Source organism: Microtus ochrogaster, linkage group LG8 (assembly GCF_000317375.1).
Source record: "Microtus ochrogaster isolate Prairie Vole_2 linkage group LG8, MicOch1.0, whole genome shotgun sequence".
In the NCBI taxonomy this organism is placed as follows: Eukaryota; Metazoa; Chordata; class Mammalia; order Rodentia; family Cricetidae; genus Microtus; species Microtus ochrogaster.
The window spans coordinates 1899966-1926085 of NC_022033.1; the positions used below are offsets into that span (position 1 = coordinate 1899966).

The 26120-nt window shown below is 48.5% G+C and overlaps 1 protein-coding gene across 1 annotated transcript in view; it reads left to right on the forward strand.

Annotated features, from left to right (window-relative positions):
• Positions 1-26120, forward strand: part of Taf4 (TATA-box binding protein associated factor 4) — a 61595-nt gene that overhangs the window by 21259 nt on the left and 14216 nt on the right. The window contains exons 4-10 of the mRNA XM_005362760.2: positions 13314-13474; positions 14679-14798; positions 17486-17605; positions 18286-18408; positions 21798-21887; positions 22343-22588; positions 25084-25231. Of these exons, the coding sequence (XP_005362817.2) occupies positions 13314-13474; positions 14679-14798; positions 17486-17605; positions 18286-18408; positions 21798-21887; positions 22343-22588; positions 25084-25231 (1008 nt within the window). The remainder of the gene's footprint in view (positions 1-13313; positions 13475-14678; positions 14799-17485; positions 17606-18285; positions 18409-21797; positions 21888-22342; positions 22589-25083; positions 25232-26120) is intronic.

Consider the following 26120-nt stretch of genomic DNA (forward strand, 5'->3'; position numbering starts at 1 on the left):
CTTTCTTCCATCTCTCCTCCTCCCTCCCCTTCCCCCCCCCCTTCTTCCTTCTCCTTTTCCTCTCCAGATTTCCTTTTAAGCTCTGGCTGTCCTTGTAGACCAGACTGGCCTTGAATTCACAGAGGTCCGCCTGCCTCTGCCTCCTGGGATTAAAGGCGTGCACCATCACTGCCTGGCTGTCAGCTTGTTTTTTTTCTTCTTGCTTTTTTTGAGACAGGGTTTCTCTGTTAGCTTGTTCTTAAGGGGCAAGGTTCTGTATTGACTATGTGTTGCCTAGGGTTGGTGTTAGGCCCGTTGTTTGCGCCTCCTGCCCTTGGCCTTTAGAACTAAGTCCTTAAAGGATTGAACAGTTGGAATTTTGTTGATAAATTGGACAGTTTGTGGGACTAAACCAATTCTCATTGAACAGTGGTGTCAATCTGTCTGGAGTGAGCATGCGCTCACTCAATTTAGATATCATTCAATGTCTTTCAAATAAGTTTTACACTTTCTTCCAAATTAATCTGGCATGTGTTGTGCTAGGTTTATTTTGGGGGCACTCTTAGTTCATGGCTTCGACTGTGTCTGTGATGGGCTGTAACTTACTGTTGATGCAGCCCAGGCTGACTTTGAACTCTTGGTAGTCCTTTTGCCTCACCCTCTGAGGGCTGGGGTCACACATTGTTGATTTTTTTTTTGAGATATATGTGTGTATAAGTGCGCATACCACAAGTGTGCATGAGGTCAGAGGTTGACACTGGCTGTTCTTCTGTTGTACATTTATTTCACTTGATTTTGGAGACAAAGTCTCTCATAAACCTGGATCTTACAGATTTAGCTAGAATGGTTGGTCAGCAAGCCTCAGGATCCTGTCTCCACTTCCTCGGAGCTGGGATACAGATGCACACTGCCATAACTGGCTCTCCTGCTCAGTTTTCTGTCAGCTTAATACAAGCTAACAGCCATTTAGGAAGAGGGAACCTCAGTGGAGAAGATTCCCCCACAAGATTGGAACTGAGGCTGTGACTTGGTTAGTTGGGGGTGGGGTGAGGGGTGTTGTGCCCCTTTGGTCCCTGTGTTATTTCCATCCTACCCTTCTGGTGTGCCCTCTGGTTGCTTCTCATCCCTCCTAATAGCCGATTCGTACCAATCCAGCTTGTGGGTCTTCTTCACAAGAGGTCTAAATAGTTCTTTTATTCTATGGAGTGGCTGTCCTTCCTGACACAGAGAAGATGTGATCCATGACAGTGGTTGGCCAGCCACATTGGTTGGGTACAGTGGAGACTTCAGAAGGGTCTGTCTCGTGTGTGGGTTTCTGATGGTTGATGGAGATTGGCCAGTGAGCATGCAGGGTGGCACAGAGCAGATCTGATGTGTGTGGTGGCACATGGGAATGTGTGAGGCAGCTCACGGCCTGTGTCAGTGTCTGTGCTGCCAGATGATGGAAGAGTCCATGGCTGGCTGTAGCCTGAATGATAAAATCCCAGAGACAGATATTGGGGTTCAACCTGAAGATCAGAGAAACAAAGCAGCCAAGCAACTAGAGAGCTCTTACCTTTATGAAATCTTCAGACTGAAAAGAGAGTGAGTTCCTGTCTCATCTCGCCTTATATTCCTCTCTAGTGCTGGGATCAAAGGCATGCACCACCACCGCCTGGCCTGTATGGCTGACCTTCAGGCCAGTTTTATTTACTAAAACACAACGAGACCCCACTGCAGCTGTCCTCTCCCTGTCATGCTTTGCTGAGGTTTCCAGGCAGTTGGGTTTGGGGAGCCGACATTTGACTGCATGTGGCTTCAAATGCATTTTACTGACACCTGCCTTCTGTCCTTGCAGTGGCATGGACACCAGTCTAGTTTAAAGCATTTTGCCACAAGTAGAACATGGGTCCAGCCCCTGGCACTCACTTGGTCTTGGTCTTTTCCTGTGCAGATGGTATTGTCTTTGTCTCTATTGTTCTTGCCGTTGGCACTCAGGTTGTTTTCCCTCTTATTAACCTCTCTGGGTAGAAGCTACTTTACAAAGCTCAGCATACAGAAGGGCAGAGATACTGTGCCTCCTCATCTAGGAGACCTTTTTGTCTCTAGTGCTGGAGATGTATCCCAGTGTGTTCGCTTTATCTGGAGGCTGTAGCTGGAGATGGTCTGAGACCTCAGAGGGCAGAAGTTGCTGAGCTGAAGTAGCCTAGGGACCTCAGAGGCTGCTACTCAGTAGTCCTGCCGTGAGCAGCCCTGTGACTGGTGTGTGAGTGCCATCCACCTGTGTCAGTTTGGATGTTTTCTTTAAGTTGCAAGTAAGACATATCAAGACATGCTAAGTCCAAAATGATACAGTGGCTTCTAGAAGGATGGAGAGGAATGGCAGCAGGGACTACTGTAGCTGTTCTTCCTCTGCTGGAGTGGAGAGGGGCTGGGAGAGCAGCTGGTGTGTACCTCTTGTATTTCTAAGCCGCAGCAGAGATGGTTCTCGGGTCCTGCTCCTGTGTTGTACACTTGAGTATCCTGGCCAAGTTCTTTGAAGCTTTAATTCTTATTTTTATTCACTCCCTGCTTTAGTCAGAATGAAAAGTGAGTAATACAAACACAATACCAGAAGTTACAGTTAATGAGAAAGTCAGAGGAAAGGGATGTTCCCCAGCTGCTGTCAGTGTCCAACAAGGACATCCAGAGTGCTCACTGGATGGGCTCTGACTCAGGGAAGATTCTGCAGCAGTCTGCAGCCCAGCAGGCGGCTGTGAGCATCACGACGGGACACAGGAGATGCTGGAATACCTCCTCCACATTCTCACAGTGGTTAGTTCTGTGGACTCAGACCGCTGAGCACAGATTCCTGGCCAGAAGTGGTGCTGCGTGGGATGAGGGTCCTGTTGCTGTAGACAGAAGTAGAGATGAGGCCTGGCTAGTGAATTAATTACACAGGAAGAAGGAAAGAGCATGATGAAGTCTGAGATTTTGATCAGATCTGGTACCTAGCCAAGGCAAGGCCACTTCCAAGTGAGTTCTGTGTGGGGCTTAGTGGAAGGGAGAACGTGGCTCTTGGTGACTGAGGCTTTCTACATCTGGTATGAATACTGTTACGCTTTTGCCTGGCTTTCAGAAAATTAGTGAGATCACAAAATTAGAGTTGGAGATTCCCTGACACAAGGGGCAGGCCGTGTGGCTGTTGTGCTCATATGACCACCCCGGACACTTGAAGCAGGTGGCCATTTGTTCTGCCCAGACACATTGGGTCATTTAGCCCACGTAGTGGAGGAGGAGCTGGGTGGAAGGGAGCACAGACCATAGGTTCCTTGATGGTACACAGTGATGAGGGCAGCCGTAGGCCGTGCAGGGTCCAGGTGTAGTTGGGAGGAAGAAGAGTGGGGTGCATACCCCCCCTAGCACATTTTTGTTTTGTTTTGGGACAGGGCCTTACTATGTAGCCCTGCCTAACCGTGTAGATCAGGTTGTCCTTGAGCTTGGAATATGTGTCACTATGCCTGTCTTTATTGTTTGCTTTAAGTACTAGGAGACCATGCAGTGACAGACACCTTTAACCCCAGCACTTGCTACACAGAGGCAGATAGATCTTTGTGAGTTTGAGGTCAGCTTGGTCTACATGTAGTGAGTTCCAGGACAGCCAGATCGACACAGGGAGACCTTGTCTCAAAAAATAAGTAAGTAAATGAATAAATGATAATCATGTGGTTGCAAGGAGATGTAAACTGTTCAAACGTATAAAGCCAAAATGTCAATTCTGTGGCCTCCGAAGGTGACCGTCCTGCAAGTGGAAGCCCTGTTATGTTAGGTGGTTTAGAAGTCACTCTACTCATGTCTTAAATGAGAGTCAGTGTGCACATATAACTCTTTCCCTTTAGATGGTTCTGTGTGGAGACAGTTACTGGTGTGTACCAGGCAGGAGTCTCTGCTATAAAGAGTTGAGCTGAAGTCACTGGGTCAGAGGATGAGCATGTGCCTACTTCATTTATGTGTGCTCTGTACCCATTCATTGCCATCAGTGGGTACTAGAAATTAAATGAAGTTTCTGCTAGCACGGTAGGTAAAATTGTCCTCCCTCCCTCCCTCCCTCCCTCCCTCCCTCCCTCCCTCCCTCCCTCCCTCCCTCTGTTTCTTGAGACAGGGCTTCTCTGTGTAGTTCTGGCTGTCCTATAACTCACTCTGTAGACCAGGCTGACCTCAAACTCACAGAGATCCACCTGCCTCTGCCTCCCTAGTGCTGGGATTAAATAAAGACATGCTCTACTACCACTCGGTACCATCTCATTTTAATTAGCTTTTTCTTGCTTGTTAGTAACACAGAACATCTTGGCTATTACTCCTTGTGTTGCTTTTGTGGGTCACCTGATACTTTTTAGCCAGCTATGATTATCAGCTAGCTTAGTGACATGGATTATATCTATTTGTTTGGTCCTTGCTGTCCTATAACTCGGTCTGTAGCCCAGGCTGGCACAGAGATCCTCCTGCCTCTGACTCCCCAGTGTTGGGATTAAAAGTGTGAGCCACCACCGCCTGGCACATAATGGGTTATTTTGTGTGTCCAAACACATTTGCAGATGTGTGTGCACCTGTCGGTAAATGTTGGGTGTCTTCCTCAGTTACTCTCCACTTTAGTATTTGAGACAAGGTCACATTGAATCTGGAGCCTGCAGATTTGGCTAGGTTGGCTGGCCAGTGAGCCCCAGGGATCTGTGTGTGCTTGCATGTGTGCATGTAGATGTATATTTGTCTGTCTGTTTCAGTGCTGGGGTTGCAGGTGCGTGCTGCTGCCCTGGCCCTTTCACATAGGTGTTAGGGCTCTAACTTGGGTGCTTATACTTAACTTGCACGAAACTTCATTGACTGAGCTATCTTCTAGTTCCCTTAAGTAAGATTTTTGAATAAGAAATTTTATTTTAAAAAATTGTTACTTTGAGCTGGGTGTGGTGGCATATGCTTGTATTCCTGTATACCTGTAATTCTAGCACTGGGGTGGCTGAGGTAGGAGGATCACAAGTTTGAAATCAACTTGACTTATGATGTGAGACTTTTTGGTTTTTTGAGACAAGGTTTTTCCTGTGTAGCTTTGGAGCTTGTCCTGGAACTTGCTCTGTAGATCAGGTTGGCCTTGAACTTACAGAGATCCAACTGCCAGTCCTGGGATTAAAGGCATGTGCCACCACCACCTGACTGTGAGATTGTTTTTAAAAAGTCACTGTAAGCATCACTGGAAACTTTGGTCTTGAATGGACATGTGTGAGGAGGGACATCTAGTCATCCGGGTGTGTAGTGTGCAAGTTCAGAGAGTGCACAGGCAGACTGCTTACCATCCACGCCACATTAAGACTCACTGAGATTTAGGAACTTTTTGGATGAAGAAATGGGTTTTCAGAGTGCGTTGTGCCTGGGCAGGGTGCAGGCGGTTGTTTGTGTGTGGAGGAGCAGGTGTGATGGAGGAGCAGCGTGAGTGAGCTTCAGAGAGCAGAAGTCTTTGGTACTGTCATATACTGATGGATGTGACTGTTTGCCTCAGCCAGGGTGCCTTTGGCTACTTGGCCTCCTCTAGCCTTGCCTTGCTTAGTTGACCTTCGTGCTTGCAGGCTGGCTTAGGGTTGAGTTTGAAACAACCTCCTTGATTACAAAAGCAATTCTGCCTATTTTAGGTGAGCACTTCCTGAGGAGAGGTTAAGGAAAATCCAGAGTGGATGCTCTGGGTTCAGAAGGTACAGAACCTGCTTCCACTGAGCCATGGTGGTAGGCTTTTGAATCTGTGTCTACCTACACATTAAAGCAGATCTCAATGAGCATGGATGCTGGCGTGAACAGACCTAGAGTGGTATAGTTCCGTGGGGAAGGCTCTGCCTTGCTCATCCTAACTGGCCTGGCACTCATAGAAGGCTGATGCCGTTAGTCGTGTTAGTGTCCCCCCTCTCTCATCAGTGTCTGTTTTGTTTCCAGACATAGCCTAGGCTGGCCTCAAATTCATCATGCCTTTCTGCCTTAGCCTTCCCAGTGCTGGGACTTGAGATGTTCTCTGCTATCGTGTCCCACCCCGCTCACGTGTGGGGGTCTCTCCTGGACCCTCATGCTGCTCTTGAGACTCTGGCTTCCTGAACTGCCTGCTGTCCACTCGGCTCTACTTCTGCCCCTCACAGTTGATGATGGGCGGCTTTACTGTGCCCCGGCCCCAGACTGGCCCTTCTTCCCTCTCTGGCATCTACTGAAGCTGCCAGCTCTTTGCGGCCCAGGACTGTGCCTGATTCTTCCTGCTCACCTTTCCCACAGCATAACTGCTGGGTTCCAGGACGAGGACAGGAGGCAGAGCATGGATGAGGGTGGGGACTGGGCGAGCCTGTGGGAAGTGTGCCTGAGATTCAAGGGTTCTAAGGTATCCAGGCTTCTGCTCTGTGTTTCCCCGTGCTCCGGATGAGCTTGTCTCACCTAGGTTTATGTCTTTCTCTACAAATCTTCATTTTACATGGAAAGGAAAGATGATCACTCTTCCCCTAGATCCAACAGCTCCTAACAGTTACAGTGAGCCACTGTTGATCAGTAGCTGATGGGTTTGTTATCTAGGGATACAAGCTTGTGCTTTTGTAAAATATTGTTCAAGATTTACGTTAAGTACTTAATGCCTTAGTCTTGAACATGCAGCTGTCTGTTGGGGAGATGTCATTTTTTTTTTTTAATTCTCTCATAGGTTACATCCCAACCTCAATTCCCCTCCCGACTCTCAGCTCAGTCCCTCCCCTCCCCCACCCACCCCTCTTCCATTTCCCTTTAGAAAAGGGCAGGCCTCCCCGGGACACCAACCAAACATGGCCTATCAAGTTGCTATAAGACTACACAGCTCTTCTCATACTAAGGCTGGACAAGGCAACCCAGTAGGAGGAATAGGGTCCTAAAAGCTGGTAAAAGTGTCGACCATGAGGAGTCCCACAAAGAACATCAAGGCATGCAGCCGTGGCACATTTACAGGGACCTGCAAGATGTGCTAGGGTGAAGGTGGCACAGAGGGTGCCACTGTGGATGTCCTTACCATATGGCCGGTGTGGATGGGAGCTGCGATCTGACGGTCACAGTTTGTAGCCGAGCCCTGCATACTACTTACGCGCACACCCCTGCTTGTGAAAACACAGATTAATCTCTGAAAGTCGTCTCACCAAAGTCTGTTAGCTGTCCAAAGGGAATTTAGGGCTAATGTTTTGAAGGGAACATGTGGGCTTAGGGAACCCTAGTATGGAAACTGGGCCTCAGTGTTGTGGGCCTGTGGGTATTGACCACTTCAAGTGGCCTTACTTAACTCTTCCGGTGGAGCAGCCCCTTGTCTGGGGCTGTAGGTGTGTTGGCGGAGGCTGCTTGTTTGTTCAGACCCAAAATAATTACACAGAAATCTGTATCAATAGCTTAAGTGTATTTTTAGCTAGCTTTTACATCTTAAATCAGCCCGTCTCTATTAATCTTTGCATAACCATGAGGTTGTGACCTACCAGCAAGGTTCCAGCATCTATCTCTCCTCTGCCGGCTACGTGGAGTCTCACTGACTCCGCCTTCTTTCTCCCAGCATTCAGTTTAGAGTCCCCTCCTCCCCAGCTCTGTTCTGCCTGTCATAGGCTGAAGTAGCTTTTTTATTCATTAACCAATAAAAGCAACACATATACAGAAGGACTTCCCACATCATAGGTGCCTACCTCAGATTTGAGGGAGCCTCAGCTGTAGTCATTGAGTAGTATGCTGGGGAGAGCTGACAGTGACCTGCCCATCGACCCCTGGCCAGTTTTGTGGCTTAGAAGATGCAGAAGGACACAGTACATGAACAGTTCCTGAAGGGCCACACCCAAGTAGGAGTGTAAAAGGTGCTTCTCTGTCTCAACACACTCAACACTCACTCACTCAGACACTAACTCACACGCACACACACTCATGCACACACACATACAAACACACTCACACAGCCACAGAGAAGCGGTAGCTCAGTGTCTTCACTTTTTCCCCTTTTTGAATCAGGGTCCCATGTACATGGGGCTGGCCTCTAACTTGCTATGTAGCTGAGTGACTTAAACTTCTGATCTTCCTGCCCTCCTCCTGTGTGCTGGGATTGCAGGTTATGTGGTGTTGATGCTGGGGCATGAAACCCAGAATGTCATACATGTTAGGTACATTCTTCCCTGCAGCCCAGCTCAGGCTTCTTCTGAGTTCCATTCTGTGCCCAATGCTTGCAGGTAGAATTTATAATAAACCTCATTGAACAATGTATAATTTAGATGTTTGTAAAGATGGTATTGATGATTTTGTGTGTGTGTGACAGGGGTGGGGGAACCAATGCAAGAACAATTTACAGTCAACTATATTTATCCTGCTCTGAAAAGAGATAAATGAGATGTATCCAGTGGTTAGGATTTGTGGCGGGAAGGAGGAGAAATACAGATGAACAGAAGCTTACTAATTTTGGGCAGTAAAGGCTTCTGTAGGTTCTAGCTCCTGTCCCCATGGAGCTGATTTGGAGGACAGCAGGCATTAGCTAGTATCTGTGAGGAACTGTCTGACGAGCCTGCTGCTGCTGTGTGGGAAAACTGGTCTGCTCGGCAGGTAGAAGGGACTGAAGAGGTTCTGTGTCTGCAACTTTTGGGCCTATGAGTGAGAGGACAGAGACTGTTCCTGATGCTTGGGGCTGCCAATGGGAAGGGAGGCAGGCATAGGGCCATTTCAGCTCTCAGCAACTGGAGCTCAGTCTTGCGGTGGGAGGGAGGTGTTGGAGACCTGCTCCCGACTCAGGTGACAGGTAGTTACAACTCAGGCAGGTGTGGAAGCTGGAGTGGAGGCCGGCAGGTGGTGTGACAGTGGGGTGTGGGGAGGACGGTCAAAGGAACTTGAGTAGTCTGGAAATTGGGGGGCTGCAGTTCTGCACTGGGTAAGCTGGGATGAGTGTGTAGTTTCAGTGGGAAGTGAGGGCTGGGGAGAGTTTTCCAGGAGTGAGCAGAGGAGGAGTGGGATTACCAGGACAGGAGCTGCTGGAGAGGTGGCATGTCCCCTGAGCGACGGTTGAGACATCTACACTGGCCACCAGATTCTCTACCCTGAGAGGGGAAAGAGGACCTGCGAGCTCTGGCTTGTCCGAAAACTGATGGATAAGAAAGCATCAGTAAAAGCCTTGTCAGTGAACTTCACAGTTACTTGCTCTATGGTGAACCCGGCACATCAGCAGAATGGGACTTGGCGGGGGAGGGAGGGATCCTGAGTGGGCAGACTGCATGTAACTGCCTGTCAGTTGTCAGGCGATTCCAGAACCAATGCCCAGGGAGCGTGCAGGCTGGAAAGACAGAGGTCTGGTTTGGCTTCTCCAGGACTGTGTGTGTGGGTTGCCGGGGTCAGCAGATGCCTACAGTGTTAACTGCAGCCGACTCGTTTCCAGCTTTCTGAAGGGAAGAGAGGCACATGCAGGACACGGTGTTTTCTTGGGAGCTTTGTGGTTGCTGGGAGTTCAAGCAGGGCCCCTCTAAGTCACATCCTATATGGCTTAGTCTTAGGCTTGACCACACTTCCTTCTGTGGCATTTCTGGGGTCTCTGTCCATCAGAGGACTATAGTGCCATTTTGCACTTTTCCTTGCAGTCTGATGCTGAGGTTCTGAGCATCCTACCCGGGCTGCTTACTGTCTGAGCTGTTATTTAGAGCAGCATGGATGGTATAGTCCCCTATTCTGTCTCCAGCAGGCTCAGCTTCCAGTTACCATGTGTGAGGGCAGCATGAGGTTACTCAGGGCCTGTTTGTTTGCGTTATGGTGACTGGATATGCTAATCAGGACTGCACCTTGTCTTTAGTCCTTAGCTGGTTCTTACTTCATGTGCATGCATGCCTGTGTATGCGTGTGCGTGTGTACTTGCTTGCTTGTGCCTAGGTCTTTATGGCGGTGCAGCTGACACACAACCTCTCATCATATCTCGGTGCAGTTTGCTTGTCTTCACCAGTCAGGACAGTGAGCCTCCTACCACGTGAACACTTCTGCTCTTCCTCCATGCTCCAGCCTTTACTTGTTTGTCTTCTTTCTGTCACTTGGAGTTGGGTCCTGGAACACAGAAGTATATAGTGTGGACCTTTTCCTGGCCACTTTGATTAAGTGTTCTCATTTGAGGGTCACTTGTGTTGTATCCGTAGCTCATTTCTTCATGTCTGAATACTTTCCCATTGTGTAGGTTTTAGAGGTTATCTCTCTATTGGTGTTTGTTGTTCCCAGTTTTGGGCTGTCAGAAATACGACTGCTTCAGTTAGCTCAGGTCCAAGTGTCTCTAAGGTAGACTGGAGTGGAGGGCTGCACCTCATCATGGGGCGTGTCATTTCCCAAGAGTCTAGGATGGTGTTTGGGGTCCACCTCGTGCTTCTGGGAGTTCTCTGCCCACATCACCAGTTCAGCTGTAGTAGTGGGTGTGGAGAGTTCCGCATTGTGGGTTTAATTTGCACTTTTCATGCTGGCCTGTGACACTGAGCTAATTTGTTGCTATGGGCTGTATGTCTTTCATCTCTGGGAGGTGTCTGCAGGGATCTGTTGCCTACTTGTAATTCTCTTTCTGAGATGTGGGAGGGCAGTGACTGTGTGTGTGTTGTATGTCAGTCAGCCCTCTGCCTGACTGTGTGTTCCCTGGATTGGTGACCAGCATTTCCCTTTAGCTTCTGGAGAAGAGTGGCACCTTGAAGTTGTTGGGGTTTGTGAGTTGCCCACATAAATGATTTCTAGAATACAGTGTTCTTTTCTCTCCTGGAGCGCTAGTCTTGTGTAGAGAGGGCGGATCCAAGTCTTTTGCCTGTGCTTGTCACGTTGTCCTTGCTCACTAGGTTTCTGTCCATCTGTTTTGGCCTGTGTCTATTCTCTAGGCTACTGTGTGGTCTCTGAGGATTTCTGAGGCATTTTGTAGGTCTCCCTTGGTCGGGTAAAAACCCACGTTCATGCCACTGCATTTCTTCAGAACATTCATGTTTGAGATAGAGCATCTGAAATGCTTTCCTTCCTCTTGCAATGATGTGGCTGGGTGGCAGGCCCGTTGTCTGCTATGAGCCCCCAGTTGTGCTGGCATTATGTGAGTTCTGGGCTTCCTTTCCTGAAGTGATCAGTGGTGTCCTGTGTGGTCTGGAGGGCACTGTCTCACTTCCTTATTGACATGGCAGAGTTCTGCTGTCAGTGCCAGGGACCCTGCCCAGGACATGCCATCTTGCATGGTTGCTTTCCTTTTTTCTCATCTCTTGTTGGCGCGTCTGAAACGACCTCCTCGATGTATTGCACCCTTTCTCTCACATCTCTCCTCTTCCTTTCTGCAGTGTCTTCTGTACGGTGTGGGCGCCCTCGTCTGGCCGTCCTGTGTGCTTTGGAGGTGCAGGTGGCACCGAAGGGCACCCTAATGCATTCTTACTGCTGTTAGCAGATGTTTTCTTAGGAGGTGGTACCTGTACACCTGTCTCTTTAGGTTTGTCCCAGGTGTCTAGGATTATTGTTGTCACCTGTTCTTTGCATGGTGACATTGAAAAACCTCCTACTAAGAATGGCTGGAGGAACTGGGTAATGTTAGCTTTAATGAGGAGTTTAGTCAGAAATCAGGGATGGTGCCAAGGCATGGCCTGTGAGCCACCATGGGCTGGCTGGGGCTCCACTGTGTCTGTAGTGGGTATTCATAGTCAGAGGAGCTTCAAAGCTTGAAGGCAGGCTGGCTTTGAGATCCTCTTGACCAGAAGACCCCATTAGCCAAGGGAACAGTAGGGAAGACGTGCTTCTTGCAGAAGTCCACAGAGTCTGTGCTCCACCAGTTGGACTGGACTGTACTCTGTAGTGATTGGGGATGTGTGACAGTTGCCACAGGATAGTCAGACAGAACCTCTGAGACACCTGCCTGTACCTTATTAGGTAAATAGGGAAACACTGGCCACCAGTGTGCTCTTGTGGTTGTGTGAGGTGTTCTGGAGGGACATTCAATTCTTTAATCCCAGCAACAGAACTTTGTGGTTGTGTGAGGTGTTCTGGAGGGACATTCAATTCTTTAATCCCAGCAACAGAACTTTGTGGTTGTGTGAGGTGTTCTGGAGGGACATTCAATTCTTTAATCCCAGCAACAGAACTTTGGGATTAAGAATTTACTAAGTTTGTCGGGTGGTGGTGGAGCACACCTTTTTTAATCCCAGCACCCAGGAGGCAGAGACAGGCAGGTTTCTGTGAGTTTGAGGCCAGCCTGACCTACAAAACGAGTTCCAGAACAATCAAAGCTATGCCAGAAAAACCCTGTCTCAAAAAACAACAAACATTATTATTATTTTTTTTATTATTTTTTTTTTTTTGGTTTTTCGAGACAGGGTTTCTCTGTGGTTTTGGAGCCTGTCCTGGAACTAGCTCTGTAGACCAGGCTGGTCTCGAACTCACAGAGATCCGGCTGCCTCTGCCTCCCGAGTGCTGGGATTAAAGGCGTGCGCCACCACCGCCTGGCTACAAACATTATTTTTAACTGAGTTCAAAGAAGCCTTGCTGCTGTTTCTGATATACTCAGAACTTGATAGCATCAGAGACTTCCTGTATGATTGCTTTGACTTATTCCTCACAGAGGAAAGTCCAGGGTTTGCTGGGTATGTAGCTTACAGGAGGTTCTAGTCTCAATACCCCCTCACCCCCGCATCCCTGTCTCCCGTGAGTGTGTTACTTTGGAACTGTGTCCTGTTGGGCTGGGCTGAGGGCATCTGTAACTCTGATGTGGACGTTAAATTTAAGACAGGTGTGTTACTGTTGCTTCTATAACTTAGGGTACAAATTTGTTGTTCAGCTGAAGCCAAAATTAGTCAAGCTTGACTGGTAGAATTTGCTTTCCCAGAGTTTCAAGAACTTTGATGGATGAGAGACTGTTTTGTACCTGTTGTTGTGAACACTGCCTGGTCACCTGGGAGAAAGCACAGCCTCTATGTCTGACCAGAGTAGTATTCCTGTGAAGAATATAGGACCACACTTTTGTGTAGTTTGGGCATTCTGGGGCATCAGTCTGCAGAGACTTGGCCTATGGTGACCTGCGCTCAGAGGCAGGGCCCCAGCACTGTGAGCACACAGTGTGTAGCCGGAGAAGTGTAAAGGACATGGACTCAAGGGTGTGGGAAGCCTGCACTGGGCGGTGCCTGCCCCTTTGTGAGTGTAGACAGGGCACCATATTGGGTCCCACATCTGAGGGAGCTGCAGGGCACACACTGGGTCTTTAGCTATGGCCACTGAACTTGGTCACCACTTGGTTCCTTGTGAAAGGGATGCACCTGGTCTTAGTGTGTTTGTACAGCCAGCCCCTGCCGTCCTGTGCTGGAGAAAGGAGCACTTCCTGATGCCAAGTCTCATTTGTCCCCCAGGAATGGTCCTTGTGCGGAGTGAGAATGGGCAGTTGTTAATGATCCCTCAGCAGGCCCTGGCCCAGATGCAGGCCCATGCCCAGGCCCAACCTCAGAGCACCATGGCACCCCGTCCTGCAACCCCCACAGGTGCTCCACCTGTCCAGATCTCCACCGTGCAGGTGAGTGCGTGCACCATGAGTAGGTTAGTGTGGGGTGGCCCCAGCTCAGCCTGGCTCTCACCCGTTCCCTTCCCTGCACACTGGGAGTATCGCAGGAGTGAAGGTGTGTCTTGTGTGAGTGGACATCGAGGCATACAAGTGTTTTCAGATCAGGCTGGGTATAGGACGGCTCTGGTCTCCCGTCCCCTATCCGAGTCTATACACTCTCGCTCTTGTGGTCAGTGCTCAGCTTGCTGACTGAGTTGGATCACAGTAGATAGACAGAGCCCTGACCTTTCTCTTGACACCAGTGGGTTCACCTCTCTGTGTCCGTGTCTTCCTCTGTAAGTGCAGATGTGGTAGGTCATGGACTGTCGGGAAGAACCAAGAGCGAGTAGTGGAGCTGAGCGAAGGCCACACAGGGTACTCCACTCTCAAGCCTTGAGGTCCTAGATTTTGATGCCAAGCTGTGCTGTCTGACTGTGCAGTGCCCCCGCCACCACAGCACTGCAACCCTTTGGGGTCTGTGCCAGCACACTGTTGTATGCTCTGCGTAGCCTTGCCTTTGTTTAGTGCCTCCCCTAGATTGACAGCTAAAGAGATGGTGGGAGTAATTCTGATCACTCTGAACTCCTCTAGGACCGTCCTGTCCTGTAGACGGGTGTATGTGCCGAGGTAGGCAGAGCTCCCCCTGGGACTAGCATAGAGACCTCTTTTGAGGTCTGTGGTGTTTGTTTCCCTTGTAGGGAGTGTGTGGTCTGTGGGGAAGGTTCGTACTGGCCTTCGCCACCTCACCTTTGCATCTCCTCACAAGACTCTTCTGTGCCATCTCAGGACTTCAGGTGTCCCCATCCCAATCGACCCCGCCTTCCCCTTTTCAGCCGTGGCATCTCTTCACTGTCAGTGCGTGCCAGTGTCACTTTAAGAGCAGTGCCACCACTGGGTTTCCCGGTGTCTGCTTTAAAAGACGGGCATTTTGTAGACTTGGCTAAAAAGGTCTGTTTTAGGACTTTCTGTGAGGTTTCTGGTCATATATTATTTTCTTTGGCTTTAATGTTTTGAGCTTAGGATGACTTCTTTGTGGGTAAGTTGTAAGCTGTGGATTACTTTGGGTGCACTAGTATGTACTTAGGAGTTTGTGTGTGTGCTTGTGCACACATGTGTGTGCATATATGTATGTGTTTCTACTGTAGCCCACTTTAGATGACTCCTAATTTTTTTCCAGGCTCCAGGAACACCTCTTATTGCACGGCAGGTGGCCCCAACTACCATAATTAAGCAAGTGTCTCAGGCCCAGACGACGGTACAGCCCACTACAACCCTACAGCGATCTCCTGGGGTACAGGTAAGGGAATACAGCTTGGCGCATCAGTAGGGCTACCTGACTGGCAGAGCGTGCTTTTGCTTTGATGCAAAGATTGGACTTCAGGACTTTTTATATTGGGTACCGTGTTGAATTTGAAGATGTAGGTGTTCAATGAACAAAGTTTTTCTTTTTCTTCTGTGTTCGAATGTAGCCTACATTCTTTTTCTTAAAAAAAAAAAAGCAACATTCAAAAGCTTGTTATAAGGTGTAATTAGGAGAGTCACCTCATTAATATTTGACTCAGGGCATCTTTGAGAAAGTAAAGTCTGTGGTAAGAAGAGTTTCTATCTGTGATGTGTGACCCATTACATGCGTATGGATAGTGCTGGTGCTGTATGCAGGTCTTCTCACCTTCCTGTGGCATATTTGTAGGTGAGCTCTGTGTGTGTGTGTGTGTGTGTGTGTGTGTGTGTGTTTGTGTGTTCGTTCGTTCGCCCTAGTGTTGCTTTCCTAGCAGGGGATAGACCACTCCAGCTTCACATGGCTTCCAGACCACACTGCCCCCCTGTGGCCTGTTGCTGTGATGACAGCACAACCCTAGGAATGTCCATCTTTCCCTTCCTTCTCCTTACCTTAGCTTTAGAGCTAAGGTATCAGGAGGTAACTATTTGGTTTGGGACTTGCTTTGTTTACCATACTGGTGACACACTTGGAATGCTCTTCTTGACTCTGCCTACTGAATGCTAGCTAGGAGTTGTTTGTAAAATAATGTCCTAGGTAGTGGTAGGGGAGAGTGTCCCACAGATACTGGTCATAACCTGATACAGGTTGATGCTTCTGAGATGCAGCTTCTAGCCTATAGAGCCAAGGGGAGGAACTGACATTCCAGGGGCTCCTCCATTGTAGAAGTTAAAACAGATATTAAGAGTTGGGGAAGGGGCTGGTCAGGGAGGACATACCTGATCAGAGAAGATATAACATGATTGAAGAGATGTACCTGGCAATGGAAGACATTCCTAGTCAGAGAAGACAGATCAGAGAGATACTTGGCCTTGGAAGACCTTCTTGGCTGGGGAGGCAAATTTAGATAGGGAAGCCCTCTCTTGTGGGAAGCAGAGCCTCAAGGGCTCCTGTGTTGAGTGTGTGAGCAGTCATCCCATGTAGGGCTCTGGGCTCTGCCATGAAGTGCTTGTCACACTGTGCTTAGGTGATGTGCCCACTTGGGTGTGATGTTAGTTGCCATGTTCCTGCCTAAGCCGCACCTCCATTGCAGTGAGAGTCTGAGCTGGGTGATGGGCTACAGGGCAGCCCTACACACGGGCCATTCTGAGCTCATTTTTCTTGGGACTCAGCTCCATTTTCTTTGGTAGCTGTGGGGAGTAAGAACAGCTTGGAGAATAGTTCTGTCCCAGGTTGTGGTAAGCAGCAGAGACATCTGTGTGTTTCAGAAGCTGGCATCTAGGAGACCTGGGGTTTTCTGGGAGGAACTCCTAGTGCTGTCTGCTTCTGATCACAGTGTTCCCTCTTTTGATGAGGAGGGGGCTCTAGAAGGCAGTGAAGCTCATGGTAAGCTGTGTCATGTTCAGTGAGAACAGGTGCCTTGAAGTAGGTAGGTGGGGTCTGCAGTCTGATGAGGTCTGTATCCCTGGGTCCTAGCAGTCAGGTGGGAAATACATTTTAAAGTGAAAACATTGGTAAGAATTGGTGTTCTGGCTGCTCCTGGCTTGTTGAGTCAGCCTCTTGGTTTGTTCCTGATCCTTATCTTCGTATGACATTTCATTGGTGGTTTTCAGTCACAAGGGCAATGCATGGTTTTGACACGGAGACACTTATCACCCTGAATCCGTTGCCAGATGTAGGGTAACTTGGGGGAGGGTGTAGGAGACCTAGAGTTGAGTCATGCTGGCGCACCTGTGGCTGGAGTACTCTAAGGACTTCCTCTGGTCTAAGGGAGCTGAGGCCTTGCCTTACGCTGCTCCAGAGCTACCCTTGGGTGGCTGTGGGATGCTCACTGCTCTCTGCCTTCAGATGTGGGGTGGGGACGGGACATTGTTAAAAACCTGCAGTGAGGAAATGTGGGCAGCCAGATTTATAAATTGGAGAGGCAATAATTTAAAAACTGGTAAATATTTCCCCATGATTGCTCAAGAAAAGCAGGACTACCGGGAGTGGGACTAAGGGCCAGCGGTGTGGTGTCTGGATCATTTGAAGTCTGGATGCCCATTTGTGTTGCAAATGTTCTTAGGCTTGGCCAGACAGTGCCTTTCCACAGTCAGTGTGGCCACACCAGCAGCTCAGCTCTTGTTCTCAACTTTTGGCAAGACTCCCTTTTGGAATGCACAGGATGTTAACCAGGGAGTTGTGGGAAGTGAGACCATTCCTCTCTGGGTCTCGTGTAGACCCTGTTGGGTTGCTTTGCCTGAAGGTCACAGCTACCTGTTACAGGGCTCTGCACAGATAAAAGGGTTCTGAGGAGTAGCTTCTGAGAGGAGGTTGTTGCTGTGACAGCTCTCAGACTCTGATTCTCAGTGATGGGCTCAAGCCTCAGGTTTAATACAGATCCAAATACAACTTCCCGTCATCATCACTGTGGTCCTTAGTTGTGGGTCTGTCATGGGTGCCCTTCTACCTCACATAGCTGCAGGAAGTGTGGACACCCAGCCGTTTGGGCTCCCTACTTCCCCAGAAGCTGTGGTGAATTTCCCTTATGCTCTGAACTCTTCTAGCCTCAGCTGGTTCTGGGTGGTTCTGCACAGACAGCCTCGCTTGGAACGGCCACAGCTGTTCAGACAGGGACACCTCAACGAACAGTCCCTGGGGCCAGTACCACCTCCACAGCTGCCACGGTAAGAACTTCCTTCAGGACCCCTAGGGGTAAAACCAACCCATTGGTACTAGTGGGGAAATGGAGCTGGTGCACACAGGAGCTGGAGAATGCTGCAGGGCTCACAAGCCAACTGACAGTACTGGTGGCATAGAGGGGACCTGTGTCAAGTCCTTTATGGGGTGACTAGAGGGACCCTGAGTATCTTGCTTGGGATCTGGGACCCCGCAGATGCCTGTGGAAGCCACACATGTAGCTGCTGAACACTTGTGGTCTGGGCATCAGTGTGTCTGTCTGCTTTTACTCCACAGCTTTTCCTTTATGAACCTGGTGCTTTGGACAAGTCGGGGTCATACTTTGGAACTTCTTTTTGTGTTCTTTGACAAGTACTTTTAGCCATTTACGGAGCTGCTTGGGACTTAGTCTGCCATGCACATTGGGCAGCAGCCTCTGCTCCTGAAATAAGGGCTTAGTCTTGGCAGATGCATCCTTCCCTAGAAGGGGGTTTCTTTGTTGAAAGATGCAGGCTTGGTGGCCCTTAGAGTAGCTAATTGCCCTTCTGAGAAGCTTCTAGCTTGTGCAAGAGGTAACATGCTTCTTGAGAGAGGTTTAAATGCTAAGTTTACGTGTCTTTCAGACCAGTACACCTTTCACTGCAGTGATGAGATCTCCTATAATTTATACCTTTTCATTTTAATACAGGAAACTATGGAAAATGTGAAGAAATGTAAAAGTTTTCTATCAACATTAATAAAACTGGCTTCTTCTGGTAAACAGTCTACGGAGACGGCGGCAAATGTGAAAGAATTAGTACAAAACTTGCTGGTAAGAAGCTCAGGTGAAACTCTGCCTTAGAGCATGGTATGTGACCTGCAGCCCATGCTCGGCCAGCCAGGGTGACCTGGGTGGGCAGATGAGAGCTTGTGGAAGATCCCGGAGAAGGAGAGGTGTGTACGGCTGTCAGGGTGTGTGGTTGCTGGCTTGAGTGTTCTGGGGACTGGGCTGAGACCCCAACATTCCTACTATACTTAGATGAGTCACCTGAGGAGACGCAGCACTAAAGAAGGGCTTGCAGGACTGGACCCTGTAGCAGGAGTGTGCACCTGACAGCCACTGATGCTAAGGGGGTTCCCTGCCTTCTCTTCTCTAAAGGCAACAGGGAGGGTCCTTAATTCCAGTTTATAGGCAGGTGGTCTGTGCTGCACCTGCCCCAGCTGCCCTTGGTACTTCCTCCTCCCACACCTTGAGAATTCAGTGCTGGTTTCTAAAAGAAGCCTTTGTGCTGATGTGCAGGACTGACCTCTCCCATTGGCTGGTGCTCCCGTCTCCTTGTCCATGGACATTTTATTTTAGCAACTTGCTGTAGTCAGGGTTTGAACTGGGCTCCTTGCTTTGTACTGCAATGAACTTTGTCCCTCCTAACCTATAGCACTTACATCCTTGATCTTTGAGAGTGTGTGATTTCTACTGCTCGGGTTTGTTGGTTCAGCCTTGCACTCCTGATCCTTTTCCTCCCCGAGGAGTTTTCAGTCCAGGCAGGGGTGACCCGCTCTGCTCTGATGCCTGCGAGGCCCCGTCCTTATCCAGTGCTGTCTTCTCCACTTGCTGGTCCTGTTCATTTTTTTGCTCTATCCAGCTGTCCACAAGGTGCTACACTTTGATCAAGACCCTGGGCCTCCTAGCTTATTCTTACATGACCTCTTTGTGGCCTTGGGTTTCATATCAGTCAGACTAGGGCCCAGCTGCTCATGGTACACGCCATTACCAGGATCAGAAACATTGCCAGCCTACATATTTTCTCTTACACACTTCTGCCCTGCTCAGCGAGGCTGACCGACACTGTGTGCTCTGGTGTCACCACTGGCATCTTCTTCCCTGCCAGTTATGTTACTCTCAGGACATAGTTTGCTGTCACAGCCCTGTCCTCAACAGTTTACCATTTCTCCCTGTAGCACAATTAACAAAAACCCAGAGACAGAAATTGGGCTTTAGCCTGAAGGTCAGAAAAGCAAAACAGCCAGCCACTGGCTCTTAATGCTACCTCAGTCTGAAATGGTTTTGAAAAGAAGAAAATGAAATTAAAAAAAAAAGAAATGTTTTGAAAGAAAAAAAGGGGGGTAGAGATATGATAGGGTAAAAAGGTGGATTAAGTGAATCTACTTTTAAAAAACAACTCCTAGTTTTGAATGTTTTATATTGGATTAGATTTTTATATCAAATTTTGTATATATACAAATTTGAGATTAATTTTGTTAGACTATACTGTACATCTATTTCTACTCTTGTTCAAAATACTGCATCTATACAACTCAATTAACAATGTAATGCAAATTTGTAGTCCTTGAAAATTATTATTACCAACTGTTTAGGATAATAAGGAAATGCAGGTTAGTAGTTAATCTATTATATTCAAACTTGCAGTCACATTAGGTATGTTTTCAAAGTCAAACAAAGATATATTTTAGATAGACAGGTCATCTTCAAATGCTTCAGAGATCTACAGAATATGGCATTTAAGATGTTTTAATAACATAGGCTCTTTTTTTATGACAGTGAAACATGTCTGCTCCTGGCAGCACCAATCTACTTTAGAGAAGATGATGGACATTGAAGAAACTCCACATGGAATTTACTTTCTTTGTGGCAAAAGTAAACCAGTGGTCAAGCCCTTGCATTGACTGCTACCAGTATGCTGTCCTAATTGGACAAGCAGAAAATAAAAGAAAATGACTGCCACACATTGACAATTCAAGGAGGGCAGCCCTACAGAGTATCCTACTTCACAGGAAAGTCTGTTGGTTGTGCAAGGCCAGTAGGCTGAAGATAGATGCCCCAGCATTGCAGGAACTTTGGGTGACTGTCCAGGCAGCCAGCTGTCATTTCTCACATTTTTTAGAACTCGCTTTCTTGCACATCCTGCTTACTCAGTTAATATTATTTCCCTCTTGGGTCTCTGAGAGAGTTGAAGATTAGATAGTTATAATTTATCAGATGCAGAAAGCAAGTTAGGATAGTGAATTAGGTATAGGACTCTGGACTCACCAAGATAGGATAAATATGAAGTATTTTCTCAGAATTTGTTAATGCAAATGGACTAGACATTGTTGATGTACTTATTGCCTGTATATATTGTACTTATTATATATAGTTTTCTTGTATTAGTTATAGCCTTTTTAAATTTTAGACCAAAAGGGGAAATGTAGTGATATTTCATTTATATTTTAATAAGTAAAGCTTGTCTGAGGATCAGAGAGTAAAACAGCCCCACTGATCAGCCTTACAGACCAGGCATTGGTAATACACACATTTAATCCCAGTAGCCACACTAGTTTGCCATAGAAACTGGGCGGTAGTGGTGCACACCTTTAATCCCAGCCCTAGAGAGGAATATAAGACAGGAGGAGACATCTCTCAGACACAGTCTCATTCTGAGGACTCCTGGAACAGGATCACCATTTCATACTGAGGTAGAGATAAGAGCCAGTAGCTAGTTGTTTTACTCTCTGATCTTCAGGCAAGCTTTATTTATTAAAATACAATTGAAATACTGTTATATCTCTGCCTGCGACTGTCTTCCCCAGGTTTTTTAAGCCCTGGACGGACGTTACAGTAGTCGGTGGTGCCCCTCTGCATAGTAGCATGGACTCTGCCCCACTTCAGGTGTCTAGTCCACGCAGAAAGCTAGTCCAGTTCTCATCTGTCTTATGGGGTTTTCCAGCCTTCACACTGAGTTTCCAGATGTCTAACACAACCACGTGTACCTTGCTTGTGGACTCTAAGGCTTCCCCTTTGGTGCTGCATGGGTGCCAGTCTCTTTGACAGGTGCTCTACTCCCTGACGAGGCTGGGCTAAAGTGTTGCCTTTGGCACTCTGTCCACAACTTGTTTGTTTCCTAACAAAATGCCCAGCACCGGGTAGGTGCCTGGTATCCCAAAGTGAAAATGTATTGAGTGAGAAACCTGTGGGAGGGTGGAGAGAGATGTGAATCAGTAACTGACCAGCTAGACTCATGTTCACCAGCTGCTGCTCAGGGTCCAAGGGGACGCCAGACATGAGTACACCTAGGGGTGTGCATCTGTACACTGAGCAGCAACACACAGACACATGGTCTGTTGTCAGAAGGGCCAGAGCAGTGTGATGCTGTGGTTTAGGGTGTGTGCCATGAAATTGTGTGAAGATGTGTCACAGCCGTGCCAACGTGGTTTATTTTGCAGGATGGGAAAATAGAAGCAGAAGATTTCACTAGCAGGTTATATCGAGAACTGAACTCTTCACCTCAACCTTACCTTGTGCCTTTCCTGAAGGTAAGTAACAGCTTATGCTACAGCAGTGTAGTGCAGTTGGGTAGGGTGTCACATGCCACCTGAGTTGGCTGGAACAGCATGTGAGGTTTTCTGTTCAGAACAGGCTTTCTTGAAGCTGAGCCCCCAGTTGCAGCTCTGGCACACTCTGGTGTAGGACCAGAGCTTCTTGGGGGATGGGTTTACTTACAGAGTAAGCTTGGGAACCCTGACATTATTAGTGCCTCTTTGGAGATGCATTTTGTTCTGAAATTCATTTTAGTCAGATTTTGTTAAGAAAATCCTGTTCAGTAAGTGTGGTTGGAGTTGAGTGACAGTCAGGGATTAGTACTTGACACTGTCTATAGAATGCTTATAGAAGTATTAGCCAAAGACTTTTTTGAAGGTTTATGCTTTTACAACAGTAGAAGCACTTGTGCTCCAGCTGTGCCTAACCCCACATGTCTGTCTGTCCTCAGAGGAGCTTACCTGCCTTGAGACAGCTGACCCCAGACTCTGCGGCCTTCATCCAGCAGAGCCAGCAGCAGCAACCACCTGCCTCACAGGCCACGACTGCACTCACGGCTGTGGTGCTGAGCAGCTCGGTGCAGCGCACAGCTGGGAAAACGGCCGCCTCGGTGACCAGCGCCCTCCAGCCCCCAGTCATCAGCCTCACGCAGCCCACACAGGTTGGCGTTGGCAAGCAGGCACCGCCCACACCACTGGTATGAAGGCGCGAGCCTGGCATGGTGCTCTTGCCAGCCGCCATGCCACTTAACTCAGCAGCCCTGGCTCGGAGCCTCTTTCTGGAAAGAGCAGGCAAGGAAGCTCCTGCTGGAAAGGCGTGCGGTTGTTCTCTTAAGTAACTGAAATGTGAGCTGGAGGTTGAGACCACAACTTTGTATTATACTTTACGGAGAATGATGTGCACTTGTTGGCTCACTTACTGTCAGGCTCCTCACCATGTTGTTGGGGTTCCTGTACAGGAGTGCAATGTGCTTAGTGAGCCTCTTAGGAGGATGCTCTCTGGACTTTGAGTGATGCCCAGATGTTCAAACCATTGGGATTGGGGTTGGAGGAGGGTCGGTCAGGCCTTTGCCTTTGGGGTAGAGCCTGCTGGTGGGAGTATTGTAGTCTGGACGATGTTTGGGGATCTGAGGGCTGCTGGCAGGTGGGTATGGCTTTGTCTGCTTTGGATTTTTTGACGGGGCAGGACGACTTTTTGCTGTGATTGCATTCAGAGTGTACTCCTGCCACGAACAGCACAGGCTCACCACATCTAGAAAGGTGAAGTTCAGAAGGGGGCTGGCTACGTTGTGTAATGTTGTAGAGCATTTATTTATGGGGTCTTAGGTTTAGTTTCCAGCTCTGGGTGGTGGTGGAGGAAGGGGCTTGTGATTGTACGAATGCAGCTTAACCATGAGCAGTGGCTGGGGGTGCAGTGCTGTATGGGGGGTGCTGAGGAGGCCGGACTCCTCATGGTGCTGGTTCCTCCCTCTGCTAGCTCGTGCCTTGTCTTCTCTCTCTTATTAGTGAGGAAGACACTGTGGGCAGCAGGCTCAAGGCCCCACACGAGTAGGGTTTCTCACTGGGACAGGGATTACTGTGTCCTTTGCTTTCACATAGTTTAAGTAGGGAGCTGTGCTACTGAGCAGTCAGCACATTGATTTACCTAGCCGGCAGTTCTGGGAGGATTCACTCTCCTCTGAGGGCTGGCCTCTGTCCTTGAGTGTCAGGGCTCCAGCAGACCCGTCCTTTCTGTGGTGTTGGCTGTAACTGTCAGATTGGTACAGCCTAGAATCTTATCTGGGAAGAGAGTTCTTAATGAGGGTTATCTAGATCAGAATGGCCTCGAGGCATCTTTATGGGGGTTGTTTTGATTTTTGGTTGATACGGGAAGATCCACCCTGAATGTGGGTATCACTGCTTCCTAGTGAAGAAAACCAGCTGAACAGAAGGGAGTGGTCAGGCAACACACTATTTTTTTTCTCTCTTGACTATGAATGTGGTGTGACTAGTTGTCTCTGTTTCTGCCTTTTTGACTTCCCTGCAGTGGTAGACTGTGACCTGGAACTGTAAGCCAAATAAATCTTTCTCTATCAGTTGCTCTGGTCAGGTGTTTGGTTGCAGCATTGGAAATGAAGCTAGAGCAGTGCTGTTCTTTTTCAGAGATGTGAGCAGAGCAGTGGTGTGCTCAGTAACCTGGCCATTGCTCTGTGATGTCCTGATCCACCCCAAACTCTGCTTGTGCCTGTGTGTGTACAGTAGGTCAGCTTTGTGCAAGCCTGTAGAAGTGGGCTTTTCCTGTGTTTGCAGTTAGTGTCTGTCTTCTCAGTGGAAACCCAGCCTGAACTGCCCTGGGCTTGTCCTGAGCTGTGAGAGCCATGTTTTGTTGCAGAAACAGCTCTGGGGCAGGCCTCAGCCTCAGTCCCTTGCAAGGTCCTGTTCCACCAAAAATACACCCTCTACCTTTTTTTTTAAAAAAAAAAAAAAAAAGCAGAGTTGGGGTTCAAATCTAGAAGGGCTTCAGATTCCTATGCAGACACCGTACTTTTCTGTTACACCATCAGCCACACAAAAAGTGTCCTTTACAAAAACTATAATTTTTACTGGAAAGTTCCTAGCACAGATTTATGGTCATGCTCTCAGTGGCTTCCTGTGAGCCATGCCCAGAGCACAGCCAGTGCCTGTTGTAAGCCTTGCACAATATGGCAGGATGGCAGAGCTGAGCCAGCCCTTAGGTCTAAGCATGGTTCAGAGAATGATGAGGGGGATAGGCTGTGTTGCCAGAGGACCAAGTTTAGGGCAGGACTTGGAGACTCATCTTCATGCCTATGAAAAATCACCTGGTCCTACAGAAAATTTAAAATGTAAATAAGTCACTTGAGTGTGGCCACCAGGACGGGGTCTGAGCTCAGTAGTCTTGCTTTGCTGCTGCCCTCCAGGATCCGGGGCAGGTCCTAAGTGTCATGTGCTCCATATCCTTGCTCTGCTGGAGCCTTCATCTCAGTCTTTCGAAGCTGTGTGTAGAGAGTTATTATAGGGCTGTTGAACCGGGCTTTTAGATCTGGAATGAGATGTATATCCAACTTTCCTGGAGCTTCTGACAGGGCAAGGTTGGGGCAGGGCTGATGAAGCAAATAGCTGGCTTCATGAGTCAGTGTGGTGGCCTCTGGGTGTGTGTGTGTGTGTGCTCATGCACTATGTGACTGTGCCCCAGGTGATCCAGCAGCCCCCGAAGCCTGGAGCCTTGATCCGGCCCCCGCAGGTGACCTTGACGCAGACACCCATGGTCGCATTGCGGCAGCCTCACAACCGGATCATGCTCACCACACCACAGCAGATCCAACTGAACCAGCTGCAGCCAGGTGAGACCCCTGCTGCTGCCACCCAGGACCGGCTGCTTCCACCCAGGGCTGACTAGTCTCGGAAATGGCCAGTTGTGGGATAGTATTTGATTTCATTTAATCATTGTGATAAAATTCATGTAACAGACAACTCAACATTTAAAAAATGATTTTATGCACACCACTCAGTGACATTTATGAGGTTATGCAACCACTGCCCTTGTCAATGTGGTTTTTAAATTAACCTGAATTACATATGATTGCCCCTGTTAGTATCTGTGAGGTCACAGACTTGGCTGTTTTTCTCCCTTTCCTAGCAATCAGGCCACGGCGCCTGCAGCTCTCACGCCCTCTCACACCTGTGCTAGTGGTCTGCGTGCTCTCACCACCCCAGCCTTCCCTCCTCTGTCCCACCCCCTCTGTCCTAGAGTTGACAGAAAGTATGCTGTGCAGTAGCCTTGTAGCACCTCCCTCTGAAGCTGCAGGACCCCCAGTGCCCCCTCATGGCACATAGGCTAGTCTAGGTCGTGTGGTAGAAGCATTGTTCCCACTCAGAAACCTGCTTTGTCCTGTGGTTTCTTCTCTCCCTTCCAGGCCCCATTAAGCTTCCTTTGGAGTTGCTCTGCCTCTTCTAAGGCCTGACCATGGCTCCTCCCAATAAAGTTCCTTCCGAAGTATAATTCTCTATCAGTTCCTTTCCACTGTATTTAGGCCTTTAGATTATAACAGTATACGCCCCCCCTCCCAGGCCTTTAGCTTATAACGGTACATGCTCCCCCTTAGACCTTTAGATTAGAATGATACAGAACCCCCATTAGACCTTTAGATTATAACGGTACATGCCCCCCTTAGACCTTTAGATTATAACGGTACACACCCCCCATAGACCTTTAGATTATAACGGTACATG